The sequence below is a fragment of the Sus scrofa genome, chromosome 14 (assembly GCF_054392235.1).
Source record: "Sus scrofa isolate SSC_HxYL_T2T_F1_AM1 chromosome 14, Sscrofa_HxYL_maternal_Yorkshire_Landrace_v2.0, whole genome shotgun sequence".
Taxonomy (NCBI): Eukaryota; Metazoa; Chordata; class Mammalia; order Artiodactyla; family Suidae; genus Sus; species Sus scrofa.
The window spans coordinates 72,189,191-72,207,091 of record NC_139396.1 but is presented as its reverse complement, the minus strand read 5'-3'; the positions used below and the strand labels follow the sequence as shown (position 1 = coordinate 72,207,091).

Here is a 17,901-nt window from a genome sequence, read left to right as displayed (position 1 = left end):
TGAACCTGAGTCCACATGGATGCTAGTCAGATTTGTTTCCACTGAGCCACGATGTGAACTCCATATTTTCTTATTATTCTTACTCCCCCTTAACATTCTTTTTCTATCACTGGGATCTATAGTGATGACACCCCTTTTCTGATAGTGGCGTTCTGTGTTCTTAATTTTTTGTCCTTACTAGTCTTGCTAGAGGTTTATTAATGTTATTGATCTCAAAAAACCCTTAGTTAGGAGTTCCTGTCATGGCTCAGTGGAAGAAAATCCAACTAGTAACCATGAGGGTTCTGGTTTGATCCCTGGCCTCACTTAGTTGGTTAAAGATCCGGCATTGCGTGAACCTTGGTGTAGGTTGGAGTCACGGCTTGAATCTGACATGGCTATGGCTGTGACTTAGGCCAGCAGCTACAGCTCCGATTGGACCCCTAGCCTGGGAACTTCCACATGCCTCGGGTTTGGCCTAAAAAACAAACAAACAAAAGCCCTTAGCTTTTGTGTTCATTATTTTCTCTATATTTGTGTCATTAATTTTCACTCTGATCTTTTTTATTTTTTTGCTGATTTCTTTGGGTTCCTTTGCTCTTCTGATTTCTTAAAGTAGAAGCTGAGGTCATCAGTTTGAGACTTCCCTCTTTGCTGATATAAGAAGTTTAATATAATACATTTGCCTGTGAGAACTGCATTAGTTATAGTCCACAGATTTTCATTAAATTAAAACGCTTTTGGAATTCCCATCGTGGCTCAGGGGAAACGAATCCAACTAGGAATCATGAGGTAGCAGGTTCGTTCCCTGGCCTCCCTCAGTGGATTAAGAATCCGGTGTTGCTGTGAGCTGTGGTGTAGGTCACAGATGTGTCTCAGGTCTGGTGTTGCTGTGGCTGTGGCATAGGTCGGCAGCTGTAGCTCCTTTTAGACCCCTCGGCTGGGAACCTCCATATGCCATGGGTGCGGCCCTCAAAAGACAAGACAAAAAAAAAAAAATTAAAATGCCTTCTAAGATACATGTACCCCAGCATTATTTACAGTAGCCAAGACATAGAAGCAACCTAAGTGTCAGTCGACAGAGTAATGGATAGAGAAGTAGTGGTACATATATGCAGTGGAATATTACTCAGCCATAGAAAAGAATGAAATAATGCCTTTTGCAGCAACATGGGTGGACCTAGAGATTATCATTCTGAGTGAAGTAAGTCAGAGAAAGACAAATATCATATGGTATCATTAAAAAATTTTTATTATAGTTCATTTACAGTGTTGTGTCAGTTTCTCCTGTACAGCAAAGTGACCCGGCTGCACATCCATATACATTCTTTTTCTCACATTATCCTCCTTCATGTTCCCACAAGTGACTAGATTTAGTTCCCTGTGATGTACAGCAGGATCTCATTGCTTATCCACTCCAAATGCTGTAGTTTGCACCTACCAACCCCAAATTCCCAGTCCTTTCCACTCTTCCTCTACCTTGGCAATCACAAGTCTGTTCTCCCTGTCCATGAGTTTGCCTCTTTTCTATAGACAGGTTCATTTGTGCCATATATTAGATTCCGTATATGAGTAATATCATATGGTATTTGCCTTTCTCTTTCTGACTTACTTCACTTAGTATAGGAAGCTCTGGTTCCATCTACATTGCTACAAATGGCATTATTATTTTGTTCTTTTTTATGGCTAAATAGTATTCCATTGTATATACGTACCACATCTTCTTAATCCTTTCGTCTATGGTGGACATTTAGGTTGTTTCCATGTCTTGGCTACTGTGATTGTGGTGCAATGAACATGTATCTTTTTCACTGAAGTTTTTTTTTCCAGATGTATACCCAGGAGTGGGCTTGCTGGATCATATGGTAGTTCTATATTTAGTTTTCTGAGGTATCTTCATACTGTTTTCCATAGTGGTTGTATCAATTTACATTCCCACCAACAGTGCAGGAGGGTTCCCTTTTCTCCACACCCTCTCCAGCATTTGTTATTTGATCGGCCATTCTGACTGGTATGAAGTGGTCCCTCATTGTAGTTTTGATTTTTATTTCTCTAATAATTAGTGATGTTGAGCATTTTTTTCATGTGCTTGTTGCCCATCTGTATGTCTTCTTTGGAGAAATGTCTGTTCAGGTCTTTTGCCCATTTTTCAGTTGGGTTCTTGTTTTTTTTTTTGCTGTTGAGTTATATAAGTTGTTTGTATATTTTAAAGATTAAGCCCTTGTCTGTTGCATCATTTGAAACTATTTTCTCCCATACCATAGGTTTTCTTTCTTTTCTTTTCTTTTTTTTTTTTTTTTTTTTAATGTTTTCCTTTGCTGTGCAAAACCTTGTCAGTTTGACTGGGTCCCGTTGGTTTACTTTTGCTTTTATTTCTGTTTCCTCGGGAATCTGGCCTAAGAAAACTTTTGTATGGTTTATGTCAGAGAATATTTTGCCTATGTTCTTTTCTAGGAGTTTGATGATGTCTCGTTTCATATTTAAGTCTTTAAGCCATTTAGAGTTTATTTTTGTGCATGATGTGAGAGTGTGTTTGGGTTTATCTGTTTTGGTACCAGTACCACACTCTTTTTTTTTTTTTTTTTTTGCTGCGCCTGAGGCATATGGAGGTTCCCAGGCTGGGGGTTGAATTGGAGCTATAGCTGCCGGCCTACACCACAGCCGCAGCAGCACAGGGTCCAAGCTGCGTCTTCGACCTACACCACACTTCATAGCAGCACCAGAACCTTAACCCACTGAGTGAGTCCTAGTCAGATTCATTTCCAGTGTACCACAATGGGAACTCCTCACATCTGTATTGATTACCATAGCTCTCTAATATTGCCTGAAGTCTGGGAGAGTTATGCCTCCTGCTTGGCTTTCGTTCCTCAGGATTGCTTTGGCAATTCTGGGTCTTTTGTGGTTCCATATAAATTTTTGGATTGTTTGTTCCAGTTCTGTGAAAAATATTATGGGTAATTTGATAGGGATTGCAATGAATCTGTAGATTGCTCTGGGTAGTATGGCTGTTTTTTTATGGTACTAATTCTTCCAGCCCAAGAGCATGGAATATCTTTCCATTTCTTTGAATCCTCTTTAATTTTCTTCATTAATATTTTATAGTTCTCAGCATATAAGTCTTTCACCTCCTTGGTCAGGTTTATTCCTAGGTGTTTGATTTTTGGGGGTGCAATTTCAAAAGGTATTGTATTTTTGTATTCCTTTTCTAATATTTCATTGTTAGTATACAGGAGTGCAACCGATTTCTGAGTGTTAATCTTGTATCCTGCCACTTTGCTGAATTTGTTGATCAGTCTGAGTAGTTTTTGTGTGGAATCCTTAGGGTTTTCTATATATAGTATCATGTCATCTGCATACAGTGACAACTTTACCTCTTCTCTTCTAGTTTGCATACCTTTTATTTCTTTTGTTTGTTTGGTTGCTGTGGCTAGGACTTCCAGTACGTTGAATGAAAGTGGTTATCCTTGTCTTGTTCCAGATTTTAGTGGGAGGGCCTTCCAGCTTTTCTTCATTGAGTATTTTATTTGCTGTGGGTTTGTCATAAATGACCTTTATTATGTTAAGGTGTGTTCCCTCCATACCCACTTTGGTAAGAGTTTTTTATCATGAATGGATATTGGACTTTGTCAAATTCTTTTTCTTCATCTATTGAGATGATCATGTGGTTTTTGACTTTTCTTTTGTTAATGTGTATGATGTTGATTGATTTGCATATGTTGAACCATCCTTGTGAACCTGGGATGAATCCCACTTGATTGTGGTGTATGATCTTTTTTATATGTTGTTGGATTTGGTTGGCTGAAATTTTGTTGAGAATTGTAAATGCTTTCTAATTTCCCCTTTCATTTCTTCTTTGACCCATAGGCTATTTAGAAGTGTGTCAGTTGTTTCCATGTAGTTGGAGGATTTCCCAGATGTCTTTCTGCTGTTGATTTTTAATTTAATCCCATCATGATCAAACAACACACTGTAAGCTTTGAATCATTATAACTGTATTGAGATTTGTTTTGTGGCCCATATATTATCTTTTATGGTAAATGTTGTGTATGAGTGTGAAAAGTATGTGTCTACTGTTGCCAGGCAGAGATTCTTGTGAATGTTGGTTGAGTCCAGCTGGTGGATAGTGCTGTTCAGATTGTGTCTTTGCTGATTTTCTCTCTGCTTGTTCCATCAGTTATAAGAGAAGGGATTGAAACTGATTGTGAATTTGTTTATTAGTAGTTATAGCCATTTTTCCTTAAATTAAAGCTCTGGGTTTTTCCAGTCTGGCTCCTGAAAACTGGCACTTCTGTGGCCCTGGCTGAGCTTCTGTTACTAATCCGTGAGGGTGGTTTCTCCCTGGCCTGGGGGCTTCCTGACAGGACTGCCCAATACTCTGCTCAGCACCCCAAGCGGCCCCACTGTGTGGACCCTGCAGCCTTGCTTGTGTGCACCTCTCTCTTCTCTAGTTCCAGCTTTTAGCTGCCTCTGCTCACCTGCCAGTGTGGGCCAGCCCTCCAGAGTCCCTGTTCCCTGCTCCTCGCCAACAGCAAGGCTCACCCCTTTGTTTCCTGACACTCGGAATCACTGTCCTGTGTTGTCTGGAGCACTGGTATTGTCTTGTATCTTGTCTTTTTCCCACTTGTTTCAAGTGGGCAGTTAAATTTGTCCCTCTCACTTCATCTTTGCTGGAAGCCTGTAAGTCTTGGCTGTGTCATCAGTGCTGTATATTTTCCTCAGGCTCTCTCCAAGATTGGATGTCGACTGACCATGTGTGGTAGCGGATGGAAAAGAGGGGACAGTGAGTTCCCAGCTCCCCCTGCCCTTCCTCCCACCCAGCTCGGGCTGGCCCTGCCCTCTCCTGAACATGTTGACTGTTGGCACTTGCATGTGGGGCATCCAGGAAGCGTCAGGGCCCTTGGTGATGGCAGGTGGTCACCCGCACCAGCCATAGCACCTCTGTTCATGGAGCCCATGGTGTGTGTTATGTGGGGTGCCCCAATGAGTGCTGGCAGCACAGATGCCAGCTGCTGGCTGTGTGGCACCATGGGCCCAGGGTTGCAGGGAACAGGTAGGGGGCAGACGCCCTACCAGCATGGGTCTGTGCCACCATGTTCTTACCTCCTTACCTGTCTCTTGCGCTTCGGTCCACAGAGCTGCGGTGCAATCCCGGGCAGTTTGCCTGTCGCAGTGGTGCCATCCAGTGCATCCCCCTCCCCTGGCAGTGTGACGGCTGGGTGACCTGTGAGGATGAGAGCGACGAAGCCGACTGCCCAGGTGAGTGTTGCAGGTGGGTGCTGTGGCTGTGCCTCCCATGAGGGGTGGTGTCCACCTGTCATCTGTGTTGCGTCCACGTGCAGCCATCCACTCCCACCCCGTCTTTAGAAAATAGGTGCCCAACACTGTCAGGTCCCAGCCCGGCAAGCCGCGGGGCTGTGGGTGCTGGCATCCTGCTTGCTTGGGCCCTGGGACCCACTCTGGGGCCTCCTCCTGGCGGCGCGCAGGTTCCTGGGGGCAGTGCACACGCCACAGGAAGTCTGAGCATGGTTCCTTCACCTGGTTTCTGCCCCAGCGTCCCCAATGAGGGTGACACATCTGGGAGCAGGCACAGTTCCTAGCTCGGGTCAGGGTTTGCGGGCATGTGTGTGGCAGCCATATGACACATTGACCTGTTGAAGACCCTGGTGATCTGGTCCAGTCCCTTTGGAAGGAGTGTCACTCCAGCTGAGAGTCAGCTCTGACTGTTTGGCCAGCTTTGGCCATGGCACGAGATTTAATGATGTTTCCCCTCAGTGGGTTAGTTGGCCGTGCCTGCGCCTACCATAGGGATTTCCTAGCCTTGTGCTTGGTTCCCGCCTTTCTCTTTTCCTCCACCCCGTGGTTCTGCTTCCACATAGACAGACCCTGCCCATCCTCCAGGCTTTGCTCAGATGGGACTATGATGCCTGTGTCTCTGGGCCTCTGGCTGTAGGTTGGCTTCTGCCAGCACCTGCTCTATCCTTGTCTGACAGCTCCTAGACGTTGCCTGGCCCATGCTTAACGCCCTTCCACAGTGTGAGCTCGCTGAGGGCAGGAGACCCAGCTGAGGACAGGGGTCCTTTTCAACATGCAGTAAATGAGAGGAGGGTTGCGAGTCCTCTGGGTTGAGGAAAATCCACTAACTCCCACCAGAGGATCAGAGGGCATCACATGGAAGGTGACATTTGAGCTCAGGACAGTCCTTTCAGGCGTTCGGAATAAGTGGGAGGTGGGGCACTGTCTGCCTGTGAAGGTGGCTGTTGGGAGGTGAATCCCTGATCATCCTTGACCTATTCTGGCCTTCGCATGTTGTGCCTGTCTCTGGTTGAGGTGTTTGCCCTTCTGGTGACAGTCGGAGTGGTGGTGACCAGTCTGGGAGCCCACCTGGTCATTCCAGAGGGTGACCTTGCAGACGTCAGCACTGTGTGGCTTGTAGTTGCCAGGCTGTAGGGTTTTCTCCCCAGGAAGAGAACAAAGTCTGTTATACGGGAGCCCCGCTTGTGGCGGGACAGGGCTGTGCACAGACTGGCCAGGGCGGCCAGTGCGGGTGTCCTGTGCATGCCTGGGAGGGGTGCGGAGGCTAGGCCTGGTGCCTTCCTGTTCCCCTAATTGTGGTTCTGCACCCACCCTGCGTGTGTAGTGCTGCACAGGGTCCACATTGATTTCTGATTGTTTTTAAAGTTGGAATTCTAAGAAATTTATCAAAACATAAACAGATTAATATAATACCTGTTCTTATTTCCCTGGATTAATAACTCCTGAAATTATGTCACATTTTTTTGTTTTTAATTATGTTTTAGTTTTTTTATTATGTTTTAGTAAGATGTACGCTTTACAATTTTTATTTTATTTTATTTTTTGGCTGTGACTACGGCGTGCGGAAGTTCCCAGGCCAGGGACTGCACCTGTGCCACAGCGAGAACCAAAGGCACACTAGTGACAGCACTGGATCCTCAACCCCCGAGCCATGAGAGAACTCCTGTAGTTTATTTTAAAAGAAAAACCTTTAAAAACTATGGCTTTATTAGGTCATGTCCTCCTTAATGTGCCCTCTTCTCAACCACAACAACAACAAAAAGGAGAATGAGAGGGAAAATCTTTGTGTACAGGAGGGGATGCAGGCAAGGGGTCAGCTGTGACCTTCCTTATGTGGGCAAGTTTAAGTAAACTCATGGGAAGTCCTAGTTGTGCTCAGTGTGGCTGCTTTTGAACTTGGACTACAAGACTTCTGGAGTGACCACAAGAGACTATTTCATTGTCCTGCTAAAAGCCTGCTAAAATTACAACAAAAGAGTCTAAAAGATATAAAACCACAAGGACCAATAAAATGGGAAAAGACGTAGCAGCAGAAGTTCCTGTTGTGGCTCAGTGTTAACAAACCTGACTAGTTAGTATCCATGAGGATGTGGATTCGATCCCTGGCCTTGCTCAGTGGGTTAGGGATACAGCATTGCCATGAGCTGCGCTGTAGGTTGCAGAAATGGCTTGGATCTGGCATTGCTGTGGCTATGGCATAGGCTGGCAGCTGCAGCTCTGATTCAGCTCCAAGCCTGGGAATTTCTATATGCCATGAGTGCAGCCCTAAAAAGAAAAGAAAAGGTAGCAGCAGATCAGTAATTGCAGAAGTGTATTTGGAAGACAGAAAGCAAATGGTGTGCTCACTTGGGGCAGAATGGCCATCATTGAAAAGTCTACAAATAGTGAATGCTGGAGAGGGTGGGGAGAAAAGGGAACTCTCATATACTGTTTCTGGGAGTGTAAATTGGTGCAGCCACTATGGAAAACAGTATAAACGTTCCTCAAAAAGCTGAAAATATGGTTGCCACATGATCTTGCAATTCCATTCCTGGGCATTACCCAAACAAAACTATAATTCAAAAAAATTCTTGTATCCTTGTGTTCATAGCAGCACTATTCACAATAGCCAGGACATGGAAATAACCTAAATGTCCATCAACAGATGAATGGATTAAGGAGAAGTGGTATGGGAGTTCCCTGGTGGCTCAGCTGCTTAAGGGCCTGGTGTTGTCAAAGCTGTGGCTCAGATTGCTGCTATAGTGTGGGTTTGATCCCTGGCCCAGGAACTTCTGCATGTCGTGGGTGCAAACCCTGCCCCCCCCCCAAAAAATGTGGTACATATATACAATGGAATATTACTCAGCCATTTAAAAGAATGAAATGATGCTATTTGGAGCAATATGACCTTGATGCTATTTGAAGGAAAATGACCTAGATAATCATCATACTAAGCAAAGTAAGTCAGAGAAAGATAAGATACCATATGATAACACTTACATGTGGAATCTAAAATATGGCAGAAATGAACATATCTACAAAGCAAAAACACACTCAGAGATACAGACTTGTGTTTGCCAAGGCAGGGGTTAGGAGAGGGATGGAGTGGGCGATTGAGGTTAGCATTTGTAAGCTGACCTATATAGGATGGATAAACATCAAGATCCTACTATATAGCACAGGGAACCATATTCAGTAGCCTGCAGTAAACCATAATGGAAAGGAATATGAAAAAGAATAGATACGTGTATAACTGAGTCATTTTGCTGTAGAGCAGAAATTAACACAACATTGTAAATCAGCTATGCTTCAGTTAAAAAAAAAAAAAAAAAAGTAGATGGTGTCCCCAGTGCAGTCTAGGCCTTCAGGACATTCCCCACATTCAGGGGCTGGAAGGCTGGAGTCTCAGTACCCTGATCTCCCACCGGCTAACCCCTGAGATCCATTCCTGTGACATTTGGCTTTTTTTTTTTTTTTTTGTCTTTATAGGGCCACACTGGTGGCATATGGAGGTTCCCAGGCTAGGGGTCTAATCAGAGCTGTAGTTGCTGGCCTACACCACAGCCACAGCAATGCAGCATCTGAGCCATGTGTGCAACCTATACCACAGCTCACAGCAACACCAGATCCTTAACCCACTGAGCAAGGCCAGGGACCGAACCCGCAACCTCATGGTTCCTTGTCGGATTCGTTAACCACTGAGCCATGATGGGAACTCCTCCTGTGACATTTGGAAGCTGAAAGGAAGGTAGCACTCTCTCTGGCCGTGGTGTGGGTGTGTGGGCTTGCACCAGAGTGCATGTTTGCAAGGGTTTCATGTCTCCCTGCTGGCCAGCTTCACAGGCTGAGTGGCTGAGACTGGCAGCAGTTTCTTGCACTTTACTAACATATGGATGGCAAGACTGGCTATAGCTAGCCAGAGCTATAGCTAGAGAGTGATGGTGATGGTTAGAGGTGGCCCACTCCTCTCTTTTGCACGCTCTCCCTCATCAGTTTTTTGAAAGCACCTCTTCCCTATTTTAAACCTCTTTGTGTTTGAAATACCTCGTGTGGCCCTGTTCTCCAGAGTAAACCATCTCTGATACAAATGGCGCCGTGGAAATGAATCTGACTAGTAATCATGAGATGGTGGGTTCAATCCCTGGCCTCACTCAGTGGGTTAAGGATCTGGCATTGCCGTGAGCTGTGGTGTAGGTCACTGACACACCTTGGATTCCTCGTTGCTATGGCTGTGGTATAGGCTGGCAGCTGTAGCTCCGATTTGGCCCCTATCGTGGAAACCTCCATATGCCACAGGTGTAGCCCTAAAAAAAAAAAAAAAAATCAGCTTCAAGTTAATTCAGGAAAAACTCCAGGAAGACAATATAGGGGCCCTTTATGACATTATGACTTTGGAAGGTTAGGAAGGTAGTTGTATTTTTTTTGCTTTTTGTTTTTCTCTTTACAGCTGCACCCACGGCATATGGAAGTTCCCAGGCTATGGGTCAAATTGGAGCTGCAGCTGCCAGCCCATGCCACAGCTGAGGCAATGCCAGATACTTAACCCATTGAGCCAGGCCAAGGATTGAACCTGTATCTTCTCAGAGATAACACTGGGTCCTTAACCCACTAAGCCACAATGGGAACTCCGTTTTTTTTTGTTGTTGTTACTGTTTTTAAGTCGCAGAATATGTTAACTCTAATGTAAAAATGATCAGTTTTACCAGATTAAAATTAAGATCTTCACTTTATCAAAAAGCCCCAGTAGGAGTTCCCTAGTGGCCTAACGAGTTAGGATCCAGCATTGTCACTGCCGAGGCTTGGGTTTGATCTGTGGCCCAAGAATTTTGCATGCCATGGGTGTAGCCAAAAAAAAAAAGCCCTGATAAAGAATGTGAACAGAGGGAGTTCTTGTTACGGTGTATCAGCAGAGAACCCAACTAGTATCCGTGAGGACACAGGTTTAGTCCCTGGCTTTGCTCAGTGGGTTAAAGATCTGGCATTGCCATGAGTTGTGGTATAGGTGGCAGGCGTGTCTCAGATCCTGAGTTGCTGTGGCTATGGTATAGGCCAGCAGCTGTAGCTCCAACTCAACCTCTAGCGTGGGAACTTCCATGTGCCTAGGGTGCAACCCTTAAAAAAAGAAAGAAAAAAAAGTGAAAGTGAACAGAGAACCCACAGAGTGGGCAGATATTTGCAGTTCTTCAGCCCATAAGGAATTCTGATCCAGCACATGTAAAGAACTCCCGCAAATTGATAAAAGATGTGATCAGGCATGTCACAGAAAATGAACACAGATGTAGTTAAACATATAAAGAGATAATCTTCAGAAACTACAGGGGAGCTCGCACTTTACAGATAACTTGGATTGCAGACACTTGAGATGCCCGATAAATCCAGGTTTTGGAGAACATGTGGACAGCTTGGGAGGCTTGTGTGTTGCTGCTCAGGGGGGTGTGTTGGTACACCCACTTTAGGGAACAGGAGTTAACTTGCAAACATTCTCATGTTCTGTGACTCAGGATTTCCACCTTGCGGGGGCGGGGGGCTCTAGAGAAACACTTGCGGTGCTGTTCATGCTGGCATATGTCTTGGAAACAACCCCCATGTGTTCCACAGCAGACCCAGCGAGAGCAGGTGAGTGTTAGGTTCTTGTAGCAACTGGACAACTCTTAGACCAGAGTGTAGGTGACGAAGGTAAGTTGCCAAAAGGTACACCCAGCACAGGAAGATAAACCACACCAAGCACTATCTCATTTTCAGATACTTCCAAGTGTGGTAGACTCAGAGGAAAAAAGGCTAAAAGGTGTTACTCAAGAGCTGGGTTTCTGGTTTTTCCCAGTGTGGGGGACAGAAGGATGAGCCTGGGAGGGGCAGATGTGGAGGTGCAAAAAATAAGCTTCAGGGGGTTCCTGTTGTGGCACAGCAGAAACGAATCTGACTAGTAACATTGAGATGGCAGGTTTGATCCCTGGCCTCACTCCGTGGGTTAAGGATCTGGCATTGTCGTGAGCTGTGGTGTAGGTCACAGGCACAGCTCGGATCTGGTGTTGCTGTGGCTGTGACATAGGCCGGCAGCTACAGCTCTGATTTGACCTCTAGCCTGGGACTTTCCATATGCTCCAAAGATAAAAACCGGAGTTCCCTCTGTAGCGGAGTTGGTTAAGAATCCAACTGCAGCAGCCCAGGTTGCTACAAAGGCACAGGTTGGATTTCCAGCACGCAGTGGGTCAAAGGATCAGATGTTGCCACAGCTGTGGCTCATATTCAGTCCCTGGCCAGGGAACTTACATATGCTGCAGCTGTGGCCATTGAGGAAAAAAGAAAAAAAAAAGTGTGCTTCAGTCAGGCAGCAATCTATATAGGCACCATGGAGGAAAAGGGACAGCAAGAAAGATGACTGCCCCCCCACAAATAAATAAATAAAAATAAAATGGCAAAAACCAAAAACACAAAATGCTAGTTTCAGCCTTACTCAGGTTGTTTTTTGTTTTTGTCTTTTTAGGGCCACATTTGCAATATATGGAGGTTCCCGGGCTAGGGGTCGAATCAGAGCTATAGCCTCTGGCCTATACCACAGCCACGGCAATACCAGATCCGAGCCACGTCTGCGACCTACACCACAGTTCACAGCAATGCCGGATCCTTAACCCACTGAGCAAGGCCACAGATCGAACCTGCATCCTCGTGGATCCTAGTCGGGTTCTTACCGCTGAGCCACAGCAGAAACTCCTAGATGTTGTTTTCTGGTTGAGCTTGTAGAATTCTGGACATTCTTGCAGGTAAGATATAGGTCACAGGCGCAGTTGGGATCCTCTATTGCTGTGGTGTAGGCTGGTGGCTGCAGCTCCAATTGGGCCCCTAGCCTGGGAACTTCCATATGCCTCGGTGTGGCCCTAAAAAGACCCCCCCCCCAAAAAAAAAAACCTACCTGAAAAAGAAGTAAGAAAAAAGTAGAGAATTTTCTGTGGGAATGGGATTAGGAGCAGAGGGCTGGGCAAGGGAGGAGGGTTTTGTTTCATCCTGTGATATACACATCTAAGAATTAAGACACCTTGGGTGAGGAGCCCCACTCAGGTCAGCCTGCTCATGCCACACATAAGCAGGCAGTAAATCGTCCATTCTGTGGACTGTGCACTGAGCCATTCAGGGCCCTAGGAACAGCAGGAGGGGGGCAGATTTTGAACTTGGAATTTATGGGGCTGGGTTTTTGCAGTTACTTGTATTGTCCACATGGGTATGAAGTGGAGACAGTGTGCTTATGCTGGTATGTCCCTGAGGGGATAGAGACAAAGGTGGCAGTCCCTAGGGCTCAACCAAACCAGCAACTTTTACCCAGTGAGGTTCCCCCCTGAACGAGGTGACTGGTCCTCACTGGTAAAGAACATGCTCTGCATAATGGAAATACCATTAGGAACTTTCTATTTCATGGCTCTCTGGTTTTAGAAGTCCTGCTTTGGTAATCAAATATTGGTTAACTTACAGACATTCGATTTTTATTTTTTATTTTTATTTTTTGGCTGCCCTGTGGCATATGGAGCTCCCAAGCCAGGGATCCGAGCCACAGTTGCGACCTATACTGAAGCTGTGGCAATACCGGATCCTTTAACCCACTGTGCTGGCCAAGGACCATACCTGTGTCCTGGTGCTGCAGAGATGCCGCCAATCCATTGCGCCATAGCAGGAACTCTGAGACATTCAGTTTTGACCACAGTTCCAAACCTGTTTGGTGTGAAGTAGGCACGTGGCGTGTGTCTCAACAGCCCCTGCCCCTCCTTCATGTGGAGGCGTTACTAGCTCATCTAGACCCTCACTCCATATTTAAACAGGTTTGAAGTGGCTAGAAATGCAGAATGTCCATCACATGTCCATTATTTGCCAATAATCTTCGCTTTTGGCCAAATGCTCCTGGGAAGCAGCGAGCTGGCTACTGGGATTGACAGGGTTGGAATCCTCCCTGGGATGCCTGTGCTGGGGAAGCAGAGCCTGGCACACTTGTGCTCCCAGCGAGAAGCCTTTGCCCTGAAGCCTGGAGGACATACGAGACCACACCACCTGGGGAGACGGGTCCTGGTGGCTAGGTTGGGGTTGGGGGGCATTTTTGCTCTAGAGTGGGGCTGTCACTGCCAGGCCTGCCTCCCTGTGTCAGATGACCTGTCAGCTCCCAGCTTCATGGCTCCTTAGAGCTATTCTCTTGTCTGGTGAGGACATCTGAAGATGCACTGGCTTGGGCTTGGCTCGGGTTACAGGGAGTGAGTTGAGTCCAAGGCCAGTTGTGGGTGGAAGAGGAGGAGGGCGCCCCCCTCAGGGGTCAAGGTCATCTGCTGACCTCCACCGAGGTGGAGGGAGGGAGTGGGAGGGGAGGCTGCCCTGGGGTGTCTGCCTCCTGAGACTGCACCTGTTGACCAGCTGACCGCAGTACTGTCTGTGAGGGAAGTTATTGTCAGAGGTCCTAAAAGAGGGCTCTAAGGCTGCTGATCCAGTAAACCTTGCCTCCCTCCAGCCACCCTTAATTCTTACTTTTGGCCCACAGGACACTCAGGGGGCCCTTGTCTGTCATCACACCTTCCCCTGGCTGAGCTCTTCTTCCTCTTCTTGCTGGCAAAGGCCTGTGTCAGTTGGTGGGTTTCCGTGGCAGCATGTAACAGCCACTCAATAATGAGTGATGAGGGGGTGGATATGAAAAGACATAGTAGGAAAGTCTACTGCCACTAGGCTTTCTGGTTACTTCGTTAAATTTCACCTGTTGCACCACCCCCTCCCTAGCCTGCAGATGGCTTCACCACAGGCAGCATCCTAGCCACCTGGTGTTGAGTGCCCCCTACAAAACTGTCCCTTTTCTCTCCCTCTGCCCTAGATTCCTGTCTCTCAGCAGTTTGGCCTGTCTTCTCCTGGGTGCTAAGTGCTATCCTTGGTCTGGGGAAGAGGCCAAGACCCAAAGTGGAACCACAGGTTTTGCTGGTTTGAACAGACAGAAGGGAGCTTCGAGATTCAGAGGCAGTGAAATAGGCTTGTCGTCAAGATTGTCCCAGATATGCCTGGCTTTGGCTTTGCCCAAGCTGTCCCTCTGTGGGAATTCCTCTATTCCCCTCCCTCCTCATCCCTGACCCCCATCCCTCAGCCCATCGCCCAAGGGGATCCCCTCCTGGGAGCAGAGCAGAGGAGGGCTCCCAGTCCCATAGAGCTGAAGCCCCTTCCCCCCCCGCAGACTGGGGTTTGAAGAGGGCAACTCGAGCCACTGGCCTTGAAGATATTTCTCCTGTGGGTCTTTGCCTGGTGTAAGCCTATCCCAGGCACTGAGAGCACATTTTATGTGGTAGAGTGATTGGCAAGCTAGTGGCCTCGATCCCATCATCTACCTGGGAAGGAGTTTGGGAAGTTCTGAGTAGCTGGAGGGGGAGGAGCAAAGCTTCTTGCATCTCAGGAGGACACAAAGCCACTGCTTCTGCAGAAATGAGGAAGTGCAGGCAGCCCAAACATTGAACCATAGAATTGTGGTAATTAAAGAAATGCCATTGAAAGTGTCACTCGTTTAAGAATATGAAAGCTGTTTATAGTTGTAAGCTGACAGCAAATCAAGCAAGTCATAAAATGCAGTGTTTGATGTCATCCCAAAAGTTTTAAGGATTTGTGTAGAAAAGAGATTGGAAGGGTGGCAGCCTCTACTGTAGTAACAGTTTATCTGTTTTGTCTTTTCAAACTTGTATATTTCTCAAATATTTTACATTGAATATTTGTTACTCTATAGTGCAAAAATAGAATTTTGTTTTATTAAATACAAACAGCATCAGAGTCCATGGCGCTAGATCAAACACTGGAGAAGTCTGTCATGTGGGCAGGTTGCCAGCAGCAGGGTCAGGGAGGGTTTGCACAAGCACGCTGCCACCCTTTCTGCCACGCCCACCGACCTTGCCATTGCTCCATCCAAGCCACACCCCTGTCATTGTCACGCCCCAGGCCATGCCCAGTAACCCATTTCCGGTCCTGGCCTCCCTGAGGTTGCTGAGCCAGGCTGAACTGCTTTGATATCTGTGCAAATGTCTGTATTTTGCAGCCCTGCAAAATGAAGTTTGTCATCTGACCTTGTACTGGGTGTTGTCCACCTTGCACCCGTGAGCCCCTCTGCAGGCCAAGCGAGAAAGTCATGGGCGAAGTGTAGCACCTGGCTCTTTCTTGCTCGCATCTTGAATAAATCTCACTTCTCCAGGTCTCCTCTTAGACCTGTGAATTACTCTTAGACTAAGGCACATAAAGCTGGCTGGCATTCTTTCTTGCCCTGAGCTTCCTATTTATAGTTCAACAGTGCTGCAGGCCTACTGCACAGCAGGGCCTGTGCCAGGGGCCAGGGGCCCTGTCCTCAGGCTGTGAGGGGGACCAACAGGCAGAGAGGGCCACACACAGCTCACTGGGAGCCTCCTGGGTAGCGGGGGTAAGGTGTGGGGGGTGGAACAGACTGACTCTGCAGAGAACCCCTGGGGCCTGAGCTGCTAGAGGATGTTCAGCAGAAATAGCTGACTCTGCTGTGCCTGCAGCAGCCCAATAAGATGCCACAGGGAAGCCTCATAATAAAGGCCTCATATATGTTGTCGTAATAAAAAATGTAGACTATCCAGGTATAATTGCAGTCAGAAGCACATGTGACCCATTTGACATGAACAGCACACTTTAAAGAGTTCCAAAGAAAACCTGAATACATGGAATCTGTGCTGCTCCCTCCTAGCACCCAGCCCTCTGACTGCACCGTGGTTCGCCTTGGCTCCTTAGTGTTGATGAGCAGTTTATAGCTACTTTTTTTTCTGCTTTCAGAAGTGATCGGGGAGTCTCGTCCTTACCATGGGAAGGAGGCTGTGGATCCAAGGCAGGGGCGGGCTCGAGGCGGCGACCCCACACACTTCCACACCATGAACGTGGCGCAGCCTGTCCGCTTCAGCAGTAAGTTGCAGACCTGCCCTGTTTGTGATTCAGGGCTCACCCCTCACATGGCCCTTCACTCTTCTGTGCCACATGGCTGTGCCAGCAGTATGACTTCAGGACCTCCTTTGATGTGTGAGGCTGCACAGTGACCTGCCCAAGGCTACCCAGCCCCTGAGAAAGAAGCTGTGACCTGAACCCAGGCTCTGGAACCAGGCTGCTTTTTTTCATTAGATGGTTGCCTTTTGGGGCTGGATGGTACCCACTCTTTTATAGATGGAGAAGCAGGCTCTGCCTCTATTTTTTTTTTTTTTTTAATGTGGGTGTTTTGGAGTTCCCACTATGGCACAGTACAGTGGGTTAAGGATCCGGCCTTGTCTCTTTGGTGGCATGGATTTGATCCCCCGCCCAGCACAATAGGTTAAGGATCTGGCATTGCCACAGCTGCGTCGACGCTGCAGCTTAGATTCAGTACCTGGCCTGGAAACTTCCATATGCCACAAGTGTGGCTGAAAAAGAAGTAAATGTGGGGTTTTGTTTTTTTGTCCATGCCTGCGGCATGTGGAAATTCCTGGGCCAGCGTTAGAACCCAAGCCACAGCAGTGACAATGCCAGATCCTTAACCCACTGAGCCACCAGGGGAATTCATTAAAGGGAATGTGTTTTTTGGGTTTTTTGGTTTTTTTTTTTTTGTCTTTTTGCCATTTTCTTGGGCCGCTCTTGCGGCATATGGAGGTTCCCAGGCTAGGGGTCGAATCGGAGCTGTAGCCACCAGCCTACGCCAGAGCCACAGCAACACTGGATCCGAGCCGTGTCTGCAACCTACACCACAGCTCACGGCAATGCCGGATCGTTAACCCACTGAGCAAGGGCAGGGACCGAACCCGCAACCTCATGGTTCCTAGTCGGGTTTGTTAACCACTGCGCCATGACGGGAACTCCCTGGAATGTTTTTAATAACTAGTTATTTGATGAGCTCTCTACAACATCAGATTTTAAAGGAACCAGCAGGAGTTCCCTGGGGGCCCAACAGGTTAAGGACCCAGTGCTATGTCAGTGCTATGGCTCAGGTGGCTGCTGTGGTGCAGGTTCGATCCCTGGCCTGGGAGCTTCTGCATGCCGCAAGTGCTACCAAAAAACAATAATAAAGGAGAATAATAAGAAAGGCAGAAAAACTACAGCTGAAACTCCCTTCTGAAGAGACATGTCTGGGTGTGAGGACATATGTGGAACTGCTCAGGCCTGCCAGGCTCCACAGTGAGCTGGCATGGAGGCCTCTGCTGCTCATTACCCACTTTACCCAGTGAACTGCCAGCCTGAGGCGGCCTTTATCGAACTGGGAGACTTAGGTCCTAGAAGCAGAGCTCCCCCCTCAGCCTCAGTTTCCCCTCCTGTGTCTGAGCTGCTTAGATGCCGTGTGTACAGGTGCATTTGGAGTGAGGATCCTAACTTGGGGGCAACTCCCCTCCGTCCTTCATGTTTCCTAGGGAAGTGCCCGACAGGGTGGCACCACTATGAGGGCACAGCCAGCTGCTACCGAGTCTACCTGAGCGGGGAGAACTACTGGGACGCCGCACAGACCTGCCAGCGTGTGAATGGGTCCCTCGCCATCTTCTCCACTGACCAGGAGCTGCGCTTTGTACTGGCCCAGGAATGGGATCAGCCGGAGCGGAGCTTTGCCTGGCAGGACCAGCACAAGTGAGTCTAGGGTGGTGCCCGGGGCCTCAGCTGTCCACTCCC

The 17,901-nt window shown here is 47.5% G+C and overlaps 1 protein-coding gene across 4 annotated transcripts in view; it reads left to right on the top strand.

Annotated features, from left to right (window-relative positions):
* The window catches only part of DGCR2 (DiGeorge syndrome critical region gene 2), a 54,318-nt gene that overhangs the window by 19,052 nt on the left and 17,365 nt on the right, over positions 1-17,901 (top strand). For 2 of the 4 annotated variants that reach the window (XM_001929599.8, XM_013981509.3), the window contains exons 2-4: positions 5,113-5,235; positions 16,057-16,182; positions 17,649-17,859. In XM_001929599.8, coding sequence (XP_001929634.4) covers positions 5,113-5,235; positions 16,057-16,182; positions 17,649-17,859 — 460 coding nt within the window. Of the gene's footprint in view, positions 1-5,112; positions 5,236-16,056; positions 16,185-17,641; positions 17,860-17,901 lie in introns of all 4 variants that reach the window. The other 2 variants (XM_084994091.1, XM_084994092.1) reach the window with 1 other exon arrangement.